Raw genomic sequence first — 22,318 nt, 5'->3', positions numbered from 1 at the left:
GCGTGGAGGATCCCGGGAATCGTCCTGCACAGAGGTCGCAAGCCATCTTAGATGGACGAAAGAGCCACCACCCCAGGGGGATGAGAGAGGCAGGACCAGGGGAAAGTCACTTTTAATGGTTTATTGCTAATGTTACAGAGGTCAACACAAGGGTGGGCGGGCAGGAACCACACCAGAGTGATAAAAAAAAAAAACCCACACACAAAACACTTCTAGTTTGTTAGTTTACTTCCACAAGAATCAAAAAGTTTGTTGTGGCCAAGCCAGCTCCCTGTTCCAGGAGAGATGCAAGAAGGAGCTGCAGTTTCTGGCACGGGGAGAAGGGGTACTATTGCCCTACTGGCCGTGGGAGGAGAGGTAGGGGGCTGTTGCTGTTTTAAACTTGATAACCACAGCACAGCATTCAGGACAGAGCCTCCAGTGGGGAGAAGGGAATAGTGTCTTCTGGCCTCCCCCATTTGTTTGCCCTCAGGGGCTGCATTAGATGAGCAGGCTACAGCCTTCCTCCCCCCATCCTTCATCTCCCCCCCTCCCAAAGGGCATTAAGGCCTGTTGTGAGTCATGCTATGGTAGGCCAGATCCCGCTCCCAGCTGCACCCATATGAGTTTTGCCATTGACTGCAGTAGCAGCAGGATGTGGCTCTACCAACCCCCAGCCCCTGAATGGCTCAGCTTCAGAGCAGGGGCAGTGAGGCTGTTGTACCTCAGGGACTCGCAAGGACTTCCTTCCCACTTTGCTTCCTGGAGAGTAGCTAACACTGCACTCACAGACTAGCCCGGGGTCCAGCCTGAACCCAGTTGACTGGGAAAAGACAGGGGAACTAGTACACCAGCCAGACTTGATGGGCTACTGAGCTCCTCAGGTAGCTCAATAGTGCATGGATACTGGGCCAGGCCCCACAGCCTCTAGGCACCAGGTTCATGCATTTTAGGCTTCAGCATAGTCCTGGAGGGTGGCATTCCCTCTCCGGATGACAGCAGACTTACGTTCCAATGGGAACAGAAGCGGGGGCTGGGGTGGGAGGAGGACACTGCCCTCTAACCACCAAACAAAGCCACTTGACAGCACTGCTGCCTCCTCCTCTAACACAGGTGCAGCTCATGCACCTGCATAGAACCCTACGTGGATACAAAAATTGGTATCCGCATCCGATCCGCACCTGTGGCCCTGAATCTCTGCAGATTTGCAGGGCTTTACACAAGCACTCTCGCGCTCTGGACCAGGCCACCACGCCCCTGCAGCCAGCATCATACACTCAGCAAAACTGACTGTCCCCCACACCCCATAGCTCTGGCTGCGTGTGGGCAACTTCCACTCAGGTCCAGCTTCTTCACCCCTTAGGACATTGGCATGGTCCAGAGCATCAGCCCAAATAAGCCCAAAGGGTGACAGGTCCAGTCACCCGTTACACAGTCTCCAAGGCATTGATTCAGGTCTAGGAGCAAACAGTTGCAGTGTGCAGGGAGCTGCAGACCTGGCTAAACCCCTGCTCAAAACACCTGTGCTTACACTGGAACATGCCCCAGGCTGCCCACACTATACAAACTCAAGCCAGCCATGCCCTGCGCACCCCCACCCTGACAAGCTCCATTGGGAGCTTTGCCTATCCAGGCTATTCAAAGGAAGACCAAAATTTACAGAATTGTGCTGTAGAAGTGGCCCTGTACACACCAGGGCGAGGTGCCTGGATAGACCCACATACTATAACTGGAGGAAGCAGCGACTAAGAAGGCACAGCTAGGTGTCTGACTTCTCACCATGAACTGCATAGCCAACTAGACTGCTACCCCTGAGAACATACTGCCACCTACACCCTCCCTCCATCTTCCTCACTTCCCACCCCACAGCCAGCTACACAAAGGGTATTTTTAAGGGAATTTGAGTTAACAATAGGGGAGATGAGCTGTAGCCCAAAACCCAGGCCAGATCCCTCTCAAGAAAAAGTGCTTCCTCACCGGCAGCACCTATAAACACCACAGAAGGGCAGAGGGCTCTTCAACCCCACGACTCTGGCCACGCAGCAGCATAGATCAGCCCACACCTCTGCCCTGCTATCCGTCCATTAGCACTGCAAGGAATGATAGTGCACCAGCCAGGGGGTGGACTTAGTGGGTCATTTCCATCTGCAGCATCTATGGTGCTGTGATCAGGACGTTAGTAACTTCTTCAACCACCCAGCCCAACCCATCCCCTGCCACAATCCTCCCAGTCCCGTTCCAGGAGTGTGACCTGTACATACAGCACACCAGGCTACTATAGCAACCACAGCAATTATGCCATGGAAATCCACGAGGTCACAGAGACAGAGCGAGTTGCCACAACAACTAGGACACTCAAAGACAGGAGCAAACCACAGGCATTTGTGTGTGATGATGGGGGAGCAGGAACCAGAATGTACCACTTGTGGCTAGAGGGAACTTGAGAAGAGTGTCTCCTAAAAATGAAAATCTTACATTGTGCATTTGCAAAGTTTTATATTAAATTGATTAAATAAATGAATCAATGTAATCTAAAACGGGAAAATATTTATCCAACTGTGTAGGTAGTTAGATCCCCCCTTTGGGGAATGAAAGGCAGCATCTAGCCTACAATTTGGTGGTCTGCATGACTGGAGAGCACATCAGTAATTAGATACTGGAGTTAGTCCCATTGCCTTCTTGGCTTGTTATTCTCTTTCCTGGTTCTTTCCTTCCTCCACCCCCCAATAGTCTATACAGGACTGTTTACCCTGGGATCATCTACATGAGGAAGCTTTCTAAGAAGTAGGAATAAGATTGTAAATGCCAACTAGCACTTCTAATGGACCTACAAAATGCAGGCTGAAGGAGAACAGACTTCAGCATCCCAATGGGGAAATGGAGGCACATAGATTAAGGCCAACATTTTCAGAAAAGAGACCCCCTGAGCCCTGATTTGCTGATGGGTTGCGCACCCCGCCTGCAAATCATAGGGCTGGAAGGGACTTCAAGAGGTCATCTAGTTCAGTCCCCTGCACTCATGGCAGGACTAAGTAATATCTAGACCAGCCCTGACCGGTGTTTGTCTAACCTGCTCTTAAAAATCTCCAATGATGGAGTTTCCACAACCTCCTTAGGCAATTTATTCCAGTGATTAATGAAGCGAACGGGAACTGGGGAGGCTCAGCACCTCTGGATCCAAGATGGTTCAAATTGGGCCGCTGAAAATTGAAGCACCAGAAAATAAGAAATCAGAGCTCCCTTCTGTGGCTGCTGCCTACGTAACTTGCCTGAAGCCCCTGCAGAGAGTAGAGCCGAAGTCTCCTGGTGCTCTGGGTAGGAAGGAGCTTTAAAAATTGCTTTTAAAAAAATCAATGCAAAAAATGAGGGCATTTCCCTCCACACCAATTGAGATTTGCCAAATCTTCATCATGTGCGGTGGGGACGTAGGGGAAGGATGGGCAGAGAGACACTTAATTCTTTTTTTAAAAGACTCCCCCTGCACAGTGGTACATTACACTGCCTTTAAAAAAAAAAAAAAAAAGCCACCAACACACTGGTACATTCTTATTCCAGGGGTTCAAACTGTTAGCATTTGGGGGAAGTTAGAGAGAGGGGAGGCAAAGGGGGTGCAAATGAGCATCACTAGAGCAGTGGCCAGACCCAGAGCCCCTAGTACACAGCTGTTCATTCTGCAGCTGCTCAGAGCCAGCAGACAGGTGTATAAAATGACCAGGGGGGATAGGTGGGGGAGGGAGTACAGTCCATTGTGCCTCTTCTCCCCCCACTGGTGGGAGAGAAGAGGAAAGAAATTCAGTCTCTTCCCAGGTCACAGGAAAGACTCTAGAACCCCTCACTGTACTTTTCAGTCTAGATGCTTCTTGAAGACTGTGTGGGGCTGCCCCCCAAACTGATGAATGTCTCTTTGCCCCTGCTCGCCAGAGATATTCCCACCCACCCCTCATTCCACCTGGTTCTCCTTAGCACCTGCTTTGGGGAAGTTGGGGGGCTGGGACACTGTCTGTCTGGGGGATGTGGAGCTGTCTAAAGGAGTTGGGATTAGGGAAGGGAGGTGAGTTTGTGCTCTGTTTGGATAGCAGGGGCAGCAGGATAAACTTGACATCAGCTCCTGCTGTGTGCACCCCTCTCCTCTCCCCACACACAAAGGACTCTTCTGCGCATGTCCCTGATGAGAGACCAGAAGAGCTCATGACATGTAAGAAAGTGGAATCCATCCAACAGCTGCTCTTCCTCTCCCTCCAGAAGACACAGGTACAAACGAGAATGTCATCTTATAAAAGACACAGAATGTATACGGCTACAGATTACTTTGCAAACAAGAAATGCTATCCTGCCCCTCTTCCCCTGCACCAGCTGTCCCAGATTTTGTCTCCCCTCCCTGCCCCCCACCTCCAGACTGAGCCAGCCCACAGACTCCACACGAAGCCTAGGAGCCAATTATTTGGCCAGACCACGTCTCATGCTTTGTGTGCGGGGCCAAGTTGGTGAGCACCACCTCCACAGCCTGGAACTTCTGGTTCTTGGGTGGAATGGGGCAAATTTTGTACGTGACCTCGTCTCCTTCCACTGGGACGTACTCCCCCTCGATGCTGGAAGAGAAGGAGACATGGCAGATCGTTAGGGGCTGAAATGAGAACTAAGCCAGAAAAAGAAAAGAAAATCAGGAACTAGCAACATCCTCGGGCACAGGCTGCTCTTGGGGAAGTGAGGACAAACGCTTCATTCCTGAACACCCGACATCCGCTGCATACAATTGGCTGTGCTCTTTCTGTACAGGTATGCAGAGCTGCAGTGACAGTCCCTCCTCTCCCTGGCTACAGAATGAGGCCCTGAGGGCCTCTGGCACCTGACTATCCCATGATCTGGGGTCTTTCAATGGGGCAAAAGCAAGCTCACGCCTGTGGCATTTGGGCCCCTGACTCCCATGGACCCTTGGGAAATCACAGCCTTAGTGAATGTTTTGCTGTGGTGGGGCACTGGATTCACACTCCTGGAGGAGGCTTTATCCACAGAACAAGTACAGCCCAGCCAGCAACAGTGTGTGCACTTAGCGTACACTGTGTCTCCAACCTAGAGAGCCCAGTTCTGAAAAGGGGCTAGGGGGCAAAGTGGAGAGTCTTCTTCCTAGGAGATTTTAGTTAAGCCTCCATAACAAACTTTATCAGCTAGCCCACGTGCCCCAGTTAACACCAGTCATCATGGTCATTTGTGTGATGTGAACGCACGTCCACAATGAACTGGACTGAGATTCCCCCTGGCCTCTCTAACCCAGACTCACTTCTCAGAGGCACCAAACAACGATCAAGTGGCAACAACTTCTGGTCATTCCCATCCTGGGGTTGATTAACTTGGAGATCGCTCATAACAAAGGATCCTGTCCCATTCACAGTCCCCTCAGCCATCCAGTCCCCCCAGACCCAGTCCTCCCAGACCTCAAGGTGAAAAAGTCCCATATCCCACACCCCACAGGACTCACTCAGACACATGTACAAATATGTCCTCTGTGCCGTTCTCTGGAGTGATGAAGCCGTGGCCCTGGGAGCGCGAGAATTGCTTACAGACGCCCTTGAAGACAGGGCCAGCAGAGGCACGAGCCGTCCTAGAGAAGGAGAGAGGAGGGGGGGAAAGAGGTGAAGCAGTCTCAGAGTTGGCACCATGAGAGACACTATTAGACAGTATCGCTGAAAGGAGTCAGACTGATGAGCCCCATGAGATCTGTAGCCCTGGAGAAAGTCGTGTTGCCACCTTTCTAAACAACATGGTGTCCCTTACCATTAAAATCCTGGTCTTGTGCTCCCAGGACCACTGACCTGGCAGCCCAGAGGGTCACAGATATCTTTTAGATATTCCATCTGCCAAGAAGCTAGATACTCAAGTGACTGGAGCTTTTAATCCTATAGTTAGAAGCGCACACTGAGTATAAAGAGGAGAGAATTTGTTTGAAGATGCCAGTTGTTTACAAGCTCTTCTAGTTGCCACAGACTCCACTCAGTTTAGCGGGCTAGACACTTCATCACGTTCTCTCCAAAGAGCAAGGTTGCAATTACAACCAGGAGGCAGATGTTTAGAGCCCTCTCCCCTGCCAGGAGCAGCTTTCCACAATCGACAATCCCAAACCCAGGCAGGAATCCAAGACACTGTACTGCTTTTATCGTTATCCCCCAACTGGCTGGCAAAGGCCTATCTGGCCCAGGTATTGCCAGTGCTGCAGTGGGGAGCTAAGGGGTGGAAGATGGAAAGGTTGGGTCAGAAATCAGTCAGCTATGTACAAAATTAACAGACCATAGACAGTCAATAGCCTCCCTTCAATGAGGGGGGTGGGAAATCAGTCATTCAGCTCATGCCACACAGAGCGTTTCTCTCAAGCTCTGCTCCATGGCACGTGGGGCCTAGCCACACACTCATCTTGTCAGGTGGCCACAGGCTAGGTAGGCAGCAGCTCTGGGCAGCACTGGAATAGCACTCTGACCTCCAGTCACCCACTGATGTGCCCGCCCCAGACAGCTTTTCACCAGCCATGGTGTTTCTGCCTACCTGCTGCTAAGGGGCAGCTCCCATTTTTACTCAATTGAGGATGTGCGCGGGAGGGCAGGAGGGCTCCTTCGCAGCTCAGAAGCCTTTGCATTTGTTACCTCAGTACTTCCTTCGAAGCATCACAGTGTTGCAGTGGGGGAGGAGGGTCGGAGCTAGAAGCACCTGCCATGCATTTTTGAACGGGTACAGACACCTCTGTTTGGAGGAGGAGAGGACAGTAGGGAACCAGCTGGGTGGGTAGCAGGAAGGAAGCAATTTGTGGAGGCAGCAGATCTCATCCTTGCCTAGGGCATCTGGGGACACAGGTTTGAGTTTGCTCCCCGTGAGTATTGTTGGTTAACATTATGCATGTGCGCACACACCTGGCCAGAGACCACAGGGTAAGTGCCAGTTCATTACATGTAAACTGCCCCCCACCTCATCTGCAGCACACATTCAAAAATTCACTCATCATCATCATGCTTCCCCTTGCTTTCCAGTCCTTATGTGTCTGCATCATCCAGGTCAGCAGAGCTCTGGAGTACCTGCTTCTTTGTGAGCTACTGTGGTTGAACCAGCAGAGGGAGGCTGCCCCCGGGGGTTTCTGGGCGTGATCACACACACAAAGAGCAGCTGCAATCTCTCCCATTGCTTCCCCCATTGGGGCAGTTCACAGGATTTATACTCTACCCTCCGGCCCCTTTTTCAGCAACCACCCCGGCTGTCCCTCAGCAGCCTAAGCCAGCTACTTACGCAGAGTATGTTCTGGTTCTCTTGGTGGGGAGAGGGCTGGGCAGGTCCCGGAGGAGGAGATTGCCCCGCTCCCAGATCCGACTTCCTTCCCGGTGAAAGGGGAAGGTGGGCCAGACAGGCGACTTTGGGGAGTGGAGCGGTGGGACTGTCGGCGGGGTGGTTGGGTCTGATGACATGGCCTGGCTGGCAGGATGATCCGTCTTCTGGAGGGGAAAGTGGCAGCAGGAAGGAGAGAGTGCGCTCACGATCTTGGCTCTTTACTTCAACCTATGGCGTGAAGCGGAGAAAGAGGTATAACCTACAGGGAACATATGGTGTGCTCTGCAGCCACTTGCCTGCATCCTATCTCATAGGATGTACAGGGCCAGGGCTGGCCAGTGCTTAGAGAGGAAATCACCCAGGAAAAGCTCGGTGCCGCAGAGGTGGTGTTGGCATCATGGTGGGCGGAGGTGTTCCCCGTCCGTCTGTATAGATCACAAAGCCCCAGCGAGCTGTAACAGCAGGGAGGTACAGTCAGTGCTTCAAGCGGGCAGGGTAGGAATGGGTCACAGACCTGGGGATGAGGGCGGGTGTTGCTGTTTTTCAAATAGAGTTGGGTCACAGAGAGGCACATTTTAAGCACGGCTTTTTACAGAAGCTGCGGCATCAAACCGCACCTGCAGCCCCCAGGTTGGGCTCAACACCCCCACAGATGCAGGAACCACCCACTCATTGCCGCCTTCCCCTCCCGCCCCCTGGTAAACAGCCCCTCCCCACCGGAGCCCACACTGTTCTCACAAGAGGGGAGGGGAAAGGAGAAAGTGGAAACCCCCCAGCAGCTCAGGGTGACCCTACTCCTTCCTCCACTCCTGTGAGCCATGGGACAGTGCCTCCTCTCCTCCCCCTCCCTGCAGCATCCAGCCTGGGAACAGGCAGAGAAGACCCTGCTTCCGCCCCTCTTGCTGGCCTGGCAGAGGGAAGTGAAGAAGCCCAGGAGCTGCAAGAGAAGCAGAGGCAAGGCTGGGGGCAGAACTGATAAGGCCAAAATCAGTTGCTGGGCAGGAGAATGGGCAGATGTATGTGGGGTCTCATCCCCCCATGTTTGTCAGATCACTTAAGCACGGGGTACAGTTTGTAACCCAAGATGGAAAAAAACCAAGGTCCTCCCCACTTCTGGTCAGCAAACGTCCCTCAGTGACTGCTGCTGCTGCAGGGACCCATACTGTTGGAGAGATGAGCCTCAAGCAGAAAGTGACTAGATTAGATTGAGCTGCAAGAACTGTCACTGGCTGCCCATTTGTCTCAATTTTATTGACTTTGCTGTCATAAGGGACCATCTCCCATCCCTTTACTGCTGAGAGTCAGGGCTGCGGATAGGATCCAAACCTTGTCATGTCTGCTTGAAGGTACCTTCGGATATTCTCTATGTAGGTGCTGGGGAGGAATTTCCCCTATACCTTGCCTACTGAATTTAGGATTTAACTACACCACTCCCATGGCAATTAATGTGATCTGTGCAACTAACTCCTCTGGTCAGCTTTGAAAATCCCATTGTACAGAACAGAGTTACTGGTAGCTCCCATTGGTCAGAGATATTGGGAACTGTGTGTGACATTTCTATACTAGCAAAAGCCCTACAGCAGACGTGGTTATACCAGCATAAAGTTGTTAATAAATCATAAAGTTGACATTTACTATGTTAAACTCTCAATTTTTGTAGGCTAACCAAAGTCCTTTTTATGTTTTGAGCCGATATATTTAGTGCCTTGTAGCTACTAAAACCAAAAAGTGCTTTGTCCTTCAGCTGAACCTAATGGGTGAAGGAAACACTGGACTCAGTAATGGAATGTGTATAATCTTTTATCCTGACCTTACTAATACAGCCAGACATCCAGAGAAGGGACACATCAAAATTAACAAAAAGTAGGAACCTACAGAAGTAGGCTACAATAATAAGACTGGATTCCTTGTGATCCAGTTACGTTCTCTGAGCAATAAGAGGTACTTGTTATTACAAATGTTTTCTGTAACGGATGAAATAATGACCCACTGCAAGGTGTTTTTAACTCATTCAGAACTGCCAGTTGCCACAGCTGTCAGTAATAATGATCAGACTAGAAAGCTCCCTAGTTCAGCTCAATCATGTTATCTGAGATAGCCATAACAGATATTCCATAAGTAGGTAAGATAAGATATCAGAAACAGAACATGGTGAAACTTATCATGGGAAAGTATTTTTCCATCTAAAAAGAAGTTTCTTTGTCTCACACCCTATAGAAAGGGCAGAGGTTTGGGGAGTTAGATAGGGAATGAACGCTGCCAGGATTCCAACAGAGTAAGGTCCCAAACTATCTTCTCTTCACCATCTACACGTGATGGTAAACCATGTTTTCTTTCTGTATCCTGTACAGTGCTGTCTGACTCTTAGATTAAATACTTCCACTGGAGCCAGTTCTGACATTTTGCATTGTTATTAAATTCCAACATACAATAAAAGTGCTTTTAGCAATATAGCTTATTTTGCTGTGGGAATTAGTATAAGCTTTACTGGCAACAACACTCTTTTGCCGATAGACGCTGCAGCTATCCTAGGAGGTTTTGCCAATATAGCTATACCACAAACCTTTTCTAGTGTAGGCTTGGCCTAAGGAGCACAACTCCCTTTGGTTTTCAATGGGTGTTGAGCATCTAACTTTTGAAACTCCCTCCCTTTATTTTCTAAATGCCATGAGTGGATTCGAGAGGTCAGTATTTTGTGGATTTTAGCTGCCAGTTCGTAGATCTTGTGGAAGCTTGTACCACCTGGGGATAGTGTGAGTTTTCTGCATGCAGCCCCCTATTTATGAAAATGGAGGTAATTCCTACTAATAAATTAGCAGGTAGGGAAAGTCTGTTTCATTCCTTATTAAGTATAAGCCACTTGTAGTGTCCGGCTGAGACAGTGTTTACACAGAGCTACAAGTATCAAGAGACAGAACACAGCATAGCTTGTCAGGGGTATGGATGGTCTTTGTTCTGTCTGTACAGTGCCAAGCACAATGGGCCCCTGATCAGGGTCTCTAGGTGCTACCGGAATAGAAACAATAGTAAGTATGAAGTAACTCAAGAGATTAGGGTAGCCTCTGCCAGATGTCAATGCCAACACGTGGCACAGGGGGCCTCCTCTCTGCTGGGATCTAGGTGCTGCGGTAATACAAATAAGTTTCTAAACTGGCATTCAGAAACATATCTGCTGTTGGAGGAAGCGAACCCTTCTCCACCCTCCCAACCCATCTATGTAAGCTTTATAAACATCAAGGCACATAGAATGGGCCAACTCAAAATTAGCCACAGGGAAGTGAACCCCATGGAAGCTGCTCTATTGAATTGAATCGTCGCAGTTTTTGACCTGTCATCCCAACTCCCCGCTGTGCTTAAACTGGCATTGACATCGACTAGATTGTTGTCACCACCTCTTTCTTTTAAGAGACTTCTCCATTTCCGTTGCCCTCCCACTTAATCTCCTGGCTGCTAGTCTGATGGTCTCAAGTTATTTTTTTGACACCAGAGAGCTGGAACACAGTCCAGTGACGGTTGTGTAAGATTAGAGAAACCCATTCGTTTATCGCTTTAGAGAAGTTGTGCTTGCCCTGGGATTTGGGAGGTCGAAGTTCTATGGCCAACTCTGCCACTGATCCACTGTGTGACCCTGGGCCAGTCACTGCACCTCCCTGTGTCTCCTATTCCCCTCCTACCCTTTGTCTGAGCTATTTACAGTGTAGGCTCTACAGGACAGGGATTCTTTGCTGCTGTACAGCATCTAGCACAACTGGGCCCACCATCTCTGTCCGGGCAATGGTATTAGCATTATGCTAGTGTCTAAGAATCCATTTTGATTTTAACTACAAAGCAGAAGTGGTTATTGAGAGTTGACAACACCCAGGTGCCCTTTTTGGGAGCACAGAGTTTGTTTCCCCGGATGTTACTCAATCCACCTTGCACGGATGGAAGCACTAGTTTCTTTCTCTAGTTTCCCCATTGTAAAGTTTTCCATGCAGATTTTAAACACCGCTGTGCTTGCTGATGTCAGGTGCCTCTTCCAAAATCCATATATGCTAGAATACCAGCCTCATGCATTCAAAAAAATCAGGAATCACGAGATTGGCATTAATGCCAAAGATTTTTTAAAAATTTGTTTTTTGGAGGGGGAGGTTGTCCTCTTTTTTGAGCCTTTAGGATTCACAGTCTCAAGCTTCTGTCTGCTGCTATGAAGGCTAAAAAAATCTCATGTAATAAAGTTGGGGTATTAAAACAGACACCACATTCTAAGGGACTAGCAGTTACATTGCAAGAGTTGGCAGCGCCATATGACTCAGGCCAGTTGCTGGACTTTATCGGATTTCTCATTCTTAGCACACACTTGTGGGGAATCTGTCCTCAGCTGAATCAGAGCCATGATCAGGATCCGAGAACAAGCTGCTTAGTCATTTTGAAATCACCACGTGAGTGTGATCTTGACTGTTTTTGAGACTTGGACCAATTGCACAGTACTAGCTCTGATGGCGCAAGAGGAATTTAGAGAGGCTATTTTTGTACATTTCTTTCCTGTTGGGTAATACGGTGGCCTCCATTTGAGGTGTATATGTGCCTTTGTCTTGTGATGTCACCAGGAGGCAGTTGTTACGGATGCATCTCTTTGGGGGTTGTTTTGTTTTTAAGCTGCGTTCACTTCAATGCATGGGGAGATGCCAGCACTTCCTAAGCATAAGGGTGCCCTGGCCAAAACCCAATGGCCAGTAACATTCTGCCTATCAGATGTTCCCCTTGCCGTTTCAGTTGGAGCTGGGGTTGATTTCCTTCCTCAGACTGTTGTATGGTGCTGCATTTAAACCGCTGCCATGGTCAAGCTCAGGGGTCTTTGGTGCTGCAGACCCTTTCAGAGGTAGAGACATGATGGATGTGCCAGAGATTAATTAATTAGTTTTATCTAATCACATGCCTAAAATCATCCCAAGCAGAACTTAACTGGCATCAGCTAGGATAGAAGTGACCATACCCTCATGCAGCAGGGGTCAATGGATTTCCACCTGAGCAGTTGGCTGCCCTGCTGTGGGCATGGGAAGCGGGACAGTTGTACAGAGCTGTGAATGCAATAGTGTCGAGTTCAAGAAGGAAAAGTCACTGTAGTCCAAAAGGAAGGGCGAGAGCAAGAGATAGTCTGGCTCCCCCCCCCCCACCAGGGATCATTGCTAGGTGCGGTTTGCACATGTTGGGGAAGGAGGCCTTGAAAGGCTAGCCTAGTGACATGCCCCCAATTTGTAATTGAATCACACACACACACACACACACACACACACACACACACACACGCCCAGCAGGAGGTGGGTGTGTGACACTCTAGGAAACCCAGAGATTTAAAATTGGTTTCCAGTGCGTGCATAGACTCCTAAAGAAAGAACAGAGTCCTTGGTGCATGGATAAAGGAGTGGGGGGGTGTCACCTCAACTCTGAAAACAGGAAGCACTGAGGACTTTGGGAAAGTTTTCTAAATTAGTTCCAGTTTCAGGAAGGAAAGAAGCCGAGGCGAGAGATTCCCACCCACCTCCCTCATGTTTTGTTTTCTCTGCAAGTTGCCAAACACTGCCAGCATTCATCCTGGCTTTGCCCCAGCAGAAACTTGTATCCATGCCTGAACCACTTCCCATCTGAACAACTGCCGTTGCTACTTATGCTCCCCCAAAACCTTTTACTCAGCTTCCTTGAGTCCTGAATACTGAGGCCATGCTGCTCTCGTTCTAGGAAGCAGGGCTAGTCTATGCTAGGAGCACCTTACCAGTACAGGAATCCCAGTACACTATATCAGCAAAGCACGCCTAATGTGGGTAAGTGATGCAGGCAAAGCAGCTTTCACTGATATAACTGCATCTCTACAAGGAGGTTTTGCCAGCACAGCTACATCAGGCAGAGATCACAATTCATCAGCACTCCCCACGCTCTTTGGTGGCTTCCTTGCCATGTTCCTAACCACTCCAAACTATCCTCCGGTCTTTCCCTGGCTTCCTAACGTGACCCAAGTGTAGCCAATCTAGAGACATCTGCTTGAGTCTGCAGACAGCCTGAAACAGGCTCAGCAAAGTGTGAACTGCCTCGGGCTGCTCCAAGGAACCCTACCATTGGGATGATGTTAGGGGACTAGGGGCATGAGAGGCAAGAATGCAGGGGTACTTGGTTGGGTGAAAGGGCAGGGCCATCCTGGCTGCTGGGATAAGTGCTAGGGGTAGCAGTCTGGAGTCTCCTTGCTTCTCCAGAGGGCAGAGAGGACTAGCCCCCTTTGGTGTTTTTCACAGAGCTCCAGCTGCTGGAGTCAAGCAATTACAGGAGATACTCAGCTCTCGTTTAACAGAAAGTTTCTAGCAGAGAAAAGAGCGAAAACACAACAAGAGTGTAACCTAAAGGCTCAGGAACCAGACGGTGCAGAAGAACCACCCAGTATTATTATTTGAATTTTTTTAAGCCACTCTCCCGCTTTGAGCATTGGGGGTTGGTAGCACTGGAGCAGAGTCTCCTGCATAGCCACAGAGCGGGTACAGTGTGGGAAATGGCACTGCTGGCTTCCCCGTCCACAGGGGCCAAGCCTTACTCCTGATCTGGGCTAGAGGGGCAGCCAGGCTCCATGCTCGTTTTTTTGGCCCTGTTGATGTCAGCAGGAGCAGGACAGGGCCTTCCATCACTGGCCTCTTCGCTCACATCACCAAGAAGGGAGCCCTTTGTCTTGGTGGCTTTTTGTAACATGGAGCCGTCTGCTAGGAAATTAGCAGACCGCCCCCACCCCCTCCAACCCTCACCCATAGACCCCAGGACAGTCTGCAACTCTGATTCACGACTGGTTTCGGGGTTATTGTGCCGGCAGCCTAGAAGTGACAGGGTGCGTATCATATCAGTCCCCTTAGCCATCCAGGCCTGAAGGGCAACAGGCAACCTGCTGTTTGAGCAGCAGAGGCACAAACCTCTGCGTGCCGGAGGCGGCTACATTGCGGAAAGGGTGTGCGCAGAGGCAAGTGGCACAGTCCCAACAAAGCACCTTCCCTGCCTGCCCTAATCCCCACAGGAAGCCGGACAGCACAGTAATCAAGGCGATGTTGTTTTAGACTCCTTCCCTCTAGTCCCCCTGAAATGGTGTTGTGCACGCACAGCCCAGTCCCATTCTCCCCGCTACGCCCTCCACCTCGGCTGGTCAGGCACAGCTCCAGCATGCAGTCACCAGAACTAGCGGGAGGCAGGTGCAGGGACTGTGGTAACCAGCAGGCACCGCCTGGATGGTGCTGGAATTCAAACTCCCTCCTGGTGCCAGAAGCAGCCCCACGGGGGATGTCAGACTAAATGAAGGAGCTTCTGAGTGCCCCAAGATCTCCCCTGATGCCAGATCAGTCTGAAATAAACTAACTGCTCCCACTCCACCCTGCTGGCAACTGAATAAACTGTGTCCTACGCTCCCGCTGCTGTCACAGGCCGATCATGCCCCCAGTCTCAGGCAGAGATGGGGAGGAAAGATCAGACGAGCAAACTGGATTTTCCCTGGGATTTACAACGGTCTCCAAGAAGTGGCAGGTCTCCCATTGCTGGATAATGGCACTTCATTACTTTGTAACACAGACTGGCTTGGACAGCTTGTTTCCATGCCCCCAGCTTGCCTCAGAACAATTGCAGAGCTCTCATTTGGACTGTCAGTGCCCTCAGGTGACCCACGCCCATTAAAGGTTTGCCCTCTCCCTGCAAAGAATCTCACAAGAATCAACGTTTCTATCATGCCTTTATACTTGGAGACTCCATCCCAGAGGTAGCCTGCAAACAGACCTCACTGGAGGATTCTCTTTGTCCCTAGACTTCAAGATAACACCTGCCTTCCTCCTTCCCTCCACCCCCACCACCCTACAACCCCTAGTTTCCAGATCAGACCGCCCCCAGCAATGATTTCTCACCTCCTCTGCCAGGCTCTTGCTGGATCCAAGTGTCGATCCCCCAGGCTTGTTTGTCCCCCAGCAACAACGTTGCCTCCCTCCTGTCTGATCCCGTGGCCTAGGACGGCCCCTCCACCCTTCCTATATATGCTGGCCTCTTGCACGCAGCACTGAACACAGTTCTGGCAGAGGGACAGCTTCCTATCTCTGTGAAACAACCACCACCCAGAGTGCTGGGAAACAACACAGAAGGCTGAAGGAGGGGAATCCGTGCCAACCCACCCAGACACATTGCTGCCTTCGATACATCCAGGGATCACTGCCACCTAACACACAGGGAGGTGGGGTCTGGGGACCCAAGAGACAGCCTCCATAATGGACTGGACAAAAAGCAGAAATCTGCTTACCTCTGCCCCAATCTTTCACACAAGACAGGAAGCCAAGACTCTGGTCACTAGGGTCATTACAGATCCCAGGGCACGTCTCAGAATTAGGGTTCTTCACACTAACATCCTGGCCAGATTACAAATCAGATGATGACATGCTGTTGGCCTAACCCCACCTCCTGGGGGTGCTAACTGTCACTCCCCCACCTAAGACATTGTTGGATTGTGGCTGGCAGTCAAACCACACAACCCCCGCTCTGACCTAATGATAAAGCTTAGCATTTATAGAAGACACTTTACATCTCCAAAGTGCTCTAAAAAGCAACTAAGGAGGGGGCTACGTTTTATTAGTGGGGGAGCAATCGCCATATATTGAGCCTGGCAGGCATTTGGAATTAGTAGAGCACCATTTCCCTTTCTCACCTTTGCTAAATTTGCTCAGATATTGGCATTTGAAACAAAAGGGATTATCTTTCCCACCACCTAAATCTTTCTCTCTCCCTTGGGGTCCAACCTTGGCTGTTCGCCAGGATAGGTAGGGATTGTTCTTTGCCAGAGGCTGGGAATGGCTGACGGGATGGATCACATGATGATTGCCTGTTCTATTCATTCCCTCTGAAGCACCCAGCATTGGCCACTGTGGGAAGACAGGAGACTGGACTAGATGGACCATTGGTCTGACCCAGTATGGCCATTCTTATGTTCTTAACTTTCTTCACCTTCCCCCAGTCAACCCTGCAGGTGAATCACCCAACACAATGCCTGTAACATCACGACCACTTCTGTGGTGACAGAAAGCTATAATATCACAAGCAAGCTCTGGCAGAAGAAGCTGAGTTGGGAAGGAAAAAAAATCTCATTCCAAAAGCACAAATATCTGCACTAGCAGAGGAGGAAACACAGGAAACACATTCGCTGGCAGAGTGAATGTTTTTTTGATTAGCATCTCCCACCTGTTCCTGGTCTCATTTCACTTGCCCAAGTGATTGTGATGCCTCATCATGCAACCCTTGAACCGCTGTGTTGTCACTTTGGGATCCTCCAGTTGTCTCATGAGGCTGTGGGGCAGATCCATGACAACCAGGACTCCCCCACGCAAGCTTCTTATCCCTTGCCTGGCTGGACGGGCTAAAGGGGCATTTTGTGAGAATGTGGATCTTTTTGCCTCTGGTGGCTGTTCGAGGCCTTCCCAGAAAGAGCCACAAAGGAAGCTGACAGGACGTAAAGTAGCATTCAGCACTGCCATGGTGTTTGGCATCTGCAAAGCATTCTATATACAGTTACTCTCTCAAGACCAAACTGCTGCACAGTAAGAAGCCCATAGAGTAATATTGATCTGCTAGCAGGTTTAACATGAGGGATGGAGGGGGCGGCATTGGGTGGAGGAATCCTCCCTAGTTTGATGTCCATAATCCGGAAAGCAGCAAACTGTACAGGCACTGTTTCTTGAGTTCCCACTAAAGTGCAAATTAAGTTTTATGCCTCAACTATGCCTGCAAGTTATTTGACCGTCCAATGATGTGTGCATGTGCTTGGAGAGCTCAGCATAGCTAGAATTCTGCTTAAGCAGCATCATTCACATGTACATCTCAGACTCAAGTTTCTTCTTCTGCAGGAGCAGGGAGGGCTATGGAGAAGGGACAGTCATGTGCAAGTGGGGTGTTTTTGGCCAACATTGCTTTTATGCCAGGGGACCATGGCATCTCGACCTCTGTGGGTCCTTTAATCTCTTTCACCCTGGAGGAACCACGCTTCTTTAGACTGTCCCTGGTTTCTTGCCACTCAAATAGCAACACTGATAGAGTCCAAAAAGCATCACTTAGTCCAGCCTTCCCACCACTGGAGACAGCATCACAGTGTCTCCTTTTGAGGCGTGAGAGTTTGGCAGGGCTGAGGCAGGAATGCCAGGTCAGATCGCTACAGCTCATCTACAACAGCACATGATGTTCACCACATCCCCAGCTCCACACAGGGGCATGTCGCTTCACACCTCTGTTCCCTGCAGCTAATGCCCACTGGTCCATTCAAATGCACTGAGTTTATTCCAGGTGCCATAATCAGCACAGATGCCAGGTTATGTCATGACAGCAGTCAGCGATGCTCACAAGATAAATACAAGCAGGGAAGGGACCCTCCTTCCAACATCCAACTCTGCCACAAGGGAGCAGTCCATACGCTCTGAAACAGACATGTAGGGACCCCTCCCCCATTCTAGAGACCCTTTAAGGGCCCCAAGACATGGGACAGAAAATCAGGCTGGGTGGAAACCCTAGCCCAACAGGTCACAACAGGATAGTTATAGTGACCACAACCTAATCTCAAGTCCCTCTGCAAACAAGGAAATTAAACTACAGCAAAGATGTGCTAGAGCAAGTGTTTTTCAATCTGTGGGCCGTGGACCCCTGGGGACCCGCAGACTATGTCTAAGGAATCCGCGAAAGGGGATTATGAAAATTTTTTAAAAAGGTTTCAGACCCCAGAAAGGCATTCTGTTCTGATCAATCAAAAGTATGTGAATACCCCCATCTACAGGTCAAAACCCAGAAGCGTCCTCAGTACCACAGAAGCCCACAGTTCAGCACCCGTCTCGTGCTGTGTCAAATGCCGGGCCGAGCACGTGCAACATTTACATCTGAACTCCGTTCAGTCAGTTTTCAGTCCAAGATTTCTCTGGCAGAGGTCTGCAGACCACAGACTCCATTTCCAAAGGGCTCCGCTCCTCCATTTGAAATTTTAGGGGTCTGCAAATGAAAAAAGGTTGCAAACCACTGCTCTAGAGGATGAGAAGAGCTGTGACTATCAGCCCAAGAGTCCTTGGTCTTCCCATCTAGCCTGAGGGAGATGCAGAGGGACTTGGGAGCAAGAAGAAAGCCTATTTCATGCCCCTCCTGGTAGGATTCCCTTTTGGAACCCAGCAACCAAATTCTTACAGAGTAAGGTCTATATCAGGCAAGGTGGAGAGGGACTGTTGAGCAATGCAAGGTGCTTTTCTCCTCTTCCCCACCCCCAACAGCCATACTACCCTCTGCCAGGAGGCTAAGAGTGCTTCCGTCACAAGCTTTTCAACCTCTCCTGGCCTTGATAACAGAGAGAGACAGGCATGCACAGGAGGAATGGAATCCAGGTCATGCCTGTGGCACAGTCGTGCATGCACCAGCTTAGTTCGGTGAAATGGAAGTTAAAAGGTTTTCCAGTACAGCCCCTCTGACCATTGCTGACAAACTCATTCCCTCTGGGCCTCCAGACCTCTCCCTTTGGGAGACAGCAGAAGCTCCATGGCTTTGCTTGAACAGTAGGTGTAAGCTGTCTGAGTCCTGCATGTATAGACCCTACACTCTGAGCTCTTTTGGGTGAGCAGGCGCAAGAGCTTGTGTTCTAATTAAAAACCAGACCCTTCTTTTTCATTAAAAGCACTGCAATAGTCCAGAAGCCAGTAGTTTTGCTCTCTTGCAGCAGCCTTATTGGAGCTACCTTAGCTCCTTACAGGAAAGGGGGGGAAAAAAAACCAAAACCATTTCCAAGTGTGGCTGACACAGAAAACTATTCTACCAAAGAATATGCAAAACCAGTTCAATTATTCAAGACAGGCTGTAGACGCATCCATTTGCAGCCAGAGCTCCCTGCGCCCCATTCATCAAGATCATCTGACAGGTCTACAATTTATCAAACAAAATCTCTCTCTCTCTCTCTTTTAAACACATTCATTTTGGAGCTGACTGTGACCTCATTTAACTCAACACCCTTTGGACATCTCCAAATACAGGAAGGATGCTTTTGAAGAGATAATACTCCTTTTTCTCCCTCCACCCTCTCCTCAGTATAGTAGCAAAGAAAATCCCTTAGATGTCATTCAGCCAAGCTACCTTATACATATTTAGTTTGGTTAATCTACCCCTGTGAATCAATCCCTCAGCCCTTTAATCATCTTTGTATTTCCTGCAATTTGTCAAGACCTTTCAGGTAAGGAGATGCCCAGAATTTAACAATATATCAGGTGTGGTTACAGAAAAGATACCTAAAGGGGACTGTTACACTTTGGGGTTGGATGTGTAGAGGCATCAGATTCTAGAGCTGGCATGTTATCAGGTCTAATGTGCTCTCCAGTCTCACACCTTGGTCTGTTTGAGCATTCCTGCTTTCTCCCATTCCTACTTCCCCAGCTTCTCTCTTCCATAGACTAGTTGCTTTCAGATTATTTTCCCTCTGGAATCTCATTTAGTTATTTTCTGCCCATCTCTCTCACTTATCTAGGTCACTAGTGTTGGCAACACCTCCCAGTTTAGAACTATCCACGAGTTTCCTTGTGCTATTTGCCACATTTTCCCGATCATCAATAAAGATGATAAAGTTTAAGAAGGGGCTCATCCCAGCAACACCTCACTGAAAAATTTCCCCTCCTCAACTACTGCATCAAAGGGAGCATGCTGCCAAACTGGAGACCACCGTGTTTATTTCCTTCATCTTAGAAAGCATTCTTGGCACATCTTAGCCTCAGGCAATGGGATAGCAATAGTATGGGGCAGAGAAAAGTGAAAACAGTATTCTGGCTTGTAGTCATCCATGAAGAAGCAGGTCCAACACCTTAAAAACCCAAACTGTCTAGACACAGACAGCTCTCTCTCAATATAGATCCACACACATAAAATTAGTTTGTCCTCAGAATTTAGTAATAAAATGACATTTTAGCCCATCCCCCTCCTTTATATACACACACCCACTTAAGGTCACCTGCTAGAGAGCTAGAATGTGCTGCTGCTCCCATGGGTGATTATTCTAATAGATTACAGCCCATCTGAGAAATGTGATGGTTATAAATAGGTTATAATAAATCGGTCTTACAGACTACCTTTACTCTTTCTGTATTTTTCCCTCCTCTTTGGATCAGAGCTCTGGTGTCTGGCAGGTTGTTATAAATGCTGTCTCTAGCCAATGCTAATGAAAGCCTCTTATCCCTGCCTGGTTTGGTTACAGTGTCCCACAATCAAGAATTAAATCACAAGCAATGCACTTTCACATCCTCAATGTTCAATGCTTCTTTACTGAGATGAATTGCAATAGGACAAACAAACAAATCATTAATGGACTACATGCTTAAAATTCCCCTCCCTTGAGCTGATCACATTTACCCCTCCAAGGAGCTCTGGTTTAATAGCCACATCTACAACAGTCTGATTAGTGGCAAAATATGAATATCACCTTTATAGCTGGATTATAAAAGCCTTGTTAGTCAGGGCTATGCTACTGGATTTGAGGGCTGGTGATGGGAGAGAGAACAAACAAGCTACCAGTGCCAAAGGGGTGGGGGTTGGAAAAAGAGAAGCCATCATGGAGTCTTGATTAGCCTTTAAAAAAAAAATATATATATATATATATATATACACACACACACACACACACACACACACACACACACACAATAAAAAATACTCCAGCTCATTTTTTAAACAGGAAGACAGGTTGTTATAATATTTCAGGCTAATCTCTCCATCCACCCTCTTCCTTCCTCCTTTGTAGATTTAACTTGCTTTTTGCAGGAAACAATTTTAGTCAGTCCAAACAAATACCTCTTTAAAACTCATCCTGGTCATCATCATGAAATGAGAGGTTTTAACAAATCACATCCCCCTCCCTCTGAAAATGACAAAGTAGATACCAGATGTACCCCAGATGATCCCAGCCTTCCATGGCAAAGCTACAGCTATTCACCTACCAAAAACAAAACACAACCCACCCCCGATACTACTGCTGATGCAAAAAGGGGGATTTTAGATGGGGGAGGGGAAAGAGAAGATAAGAGAGACAAAGAGAAGGGGAAAGTTAATTCACATTTAATTTTACACCGTCTCAATCTCAACAAAATTGTTTAATCTCAGAGGAGGAGTCAATATACACTTGTGTCTCTAACGTCAGTGTTCCAAATGATACCAAACGGGCCATTTGGTGTCCTTTTCCCTCCTAGTCAATTAGAGACCCTCCTGCAGTTGTAATTTACAAAGCATCAATACCTAGAGTGGTTGAAGGCGCCGCTATTACCTGGTGGGGAACAGCAATCATCCCGCCCTCAGCCTTACCCGGGGGTTTTTCTTCTCCCCTCTCTCCCCTTGTCTGGCTGCTCCTGATGAACTGAAATTATCTGGCGTGTGTGATGTGCACCCTGAGCTTCACACATACACGCCTTCCTCCTGACGTCAGTATGTTGCAGGGGGGCCGGGAGGGTGGAGGGGACAGGTGGGAGGGATTATGATGATAATTTGCTACTCCAGATTTAAAGGGACATGTATTTTTTGCGCGCGACGGGTGCGGCGGAGGGGGAGAAGTGGGATTGCCTGTGCTGGAGGCTGGAGCACGTTTCTCAATAGTTCAGACATGACTGAGGGAAGGGGGGTGGGTGGAGAGAGAGAGAGAGAGACAGACAGACATGACATGACATCATATTGGTAGCCTTGAAAACGGCAGAGAAAGAAGCCGATCATGAGGAACAGAGGATGACCCAAGAATAGCAGAGGGTGGAAGCTGGGATTCAAGGACTAGGCACGGGGCAGTCATTTCTTTAATTGGCCCTGGCAGGTGTAGCTAGACTTGCTCTAACCTGCTTCCAGTCATTCCTTCTGGATAGGTCTCCAGAGAATAGTGATGGGTAACTTCTCTTCTCCAAGGCCTTTAGTCCCCTCAGTCCTATCATGCCTCCTCATCAATGCTGCCCCGGGGGGACTGTGAAATGCTATAGGCTCCAACACTCCCAGTAGGCACATGAGGCCCTGCTTGATGCAA

General features: G+C 49.0%; 1 protein-coding gene across 4 annotated transcripts; it reads right to left on the bottom strand.

The window, feature by feature from the left end:
• Window positions 1-96: 96 nt before the first annotated feature.
• Window positions 97-21,723, bottom strand: CSDC2 (cold shock domain containing C2). 4 transcript variants are annotated; one of them, XM_067559585.1, is made up of 4 exons: window positions 21,619-21,723; window positions 7,246-7,512; window positions 5,456-5,578; window positions 97-4,568 (listed from the first exon to the last, which is right to left on the bottom strand). In XM_067559585.1, exons 2-4 carry the CDS (start codon window positions 7,419-7,421, stop codon window positions 4,406-4,408), a joined length of 462 nt encoding a protein of 153 aa, XP_067415686.1. In that variant the 5' UTR covers window positions 7,422-7,512; window positions 21,619-21,723; the 3' UTR covers window positions 97-4,405. The 4 variants fall into 4 exon arrangements, with proteins under 4 accessions (XP_067415686.1, XP_067415684.1, XP_067415685.1 ...); XM_067559583.1 differs by having other exon boundaries at window positions 21,581-21,696; XM_067559584.1 differs by having other exon boundaries at window positions 21,553-21,692.
• Window positions 21,724-22,318: the final 595 nt, after the last annotated feature.

This window comes from Emydura macquarii, unplaced genomic scaffold, assembly GCF_026122565.2.
Source record: "Emydura macquarii macquarii isolate MOO-44397 ecotype Brisbane River unplaced genomic scaffold, CSIRO-AGI_Emac_v2 contig_2205, whole genome shotgun sequence".
Classification (NCBI taxonomy): domain Eukaryota; kingdom Metazoa; phylum Chordata; order Testudines; family Chelidae; genus Emydura; species Emydura macquarii.
This window is presented reverse-complemented; position numbering and strand designations above follow the sequence as displayed.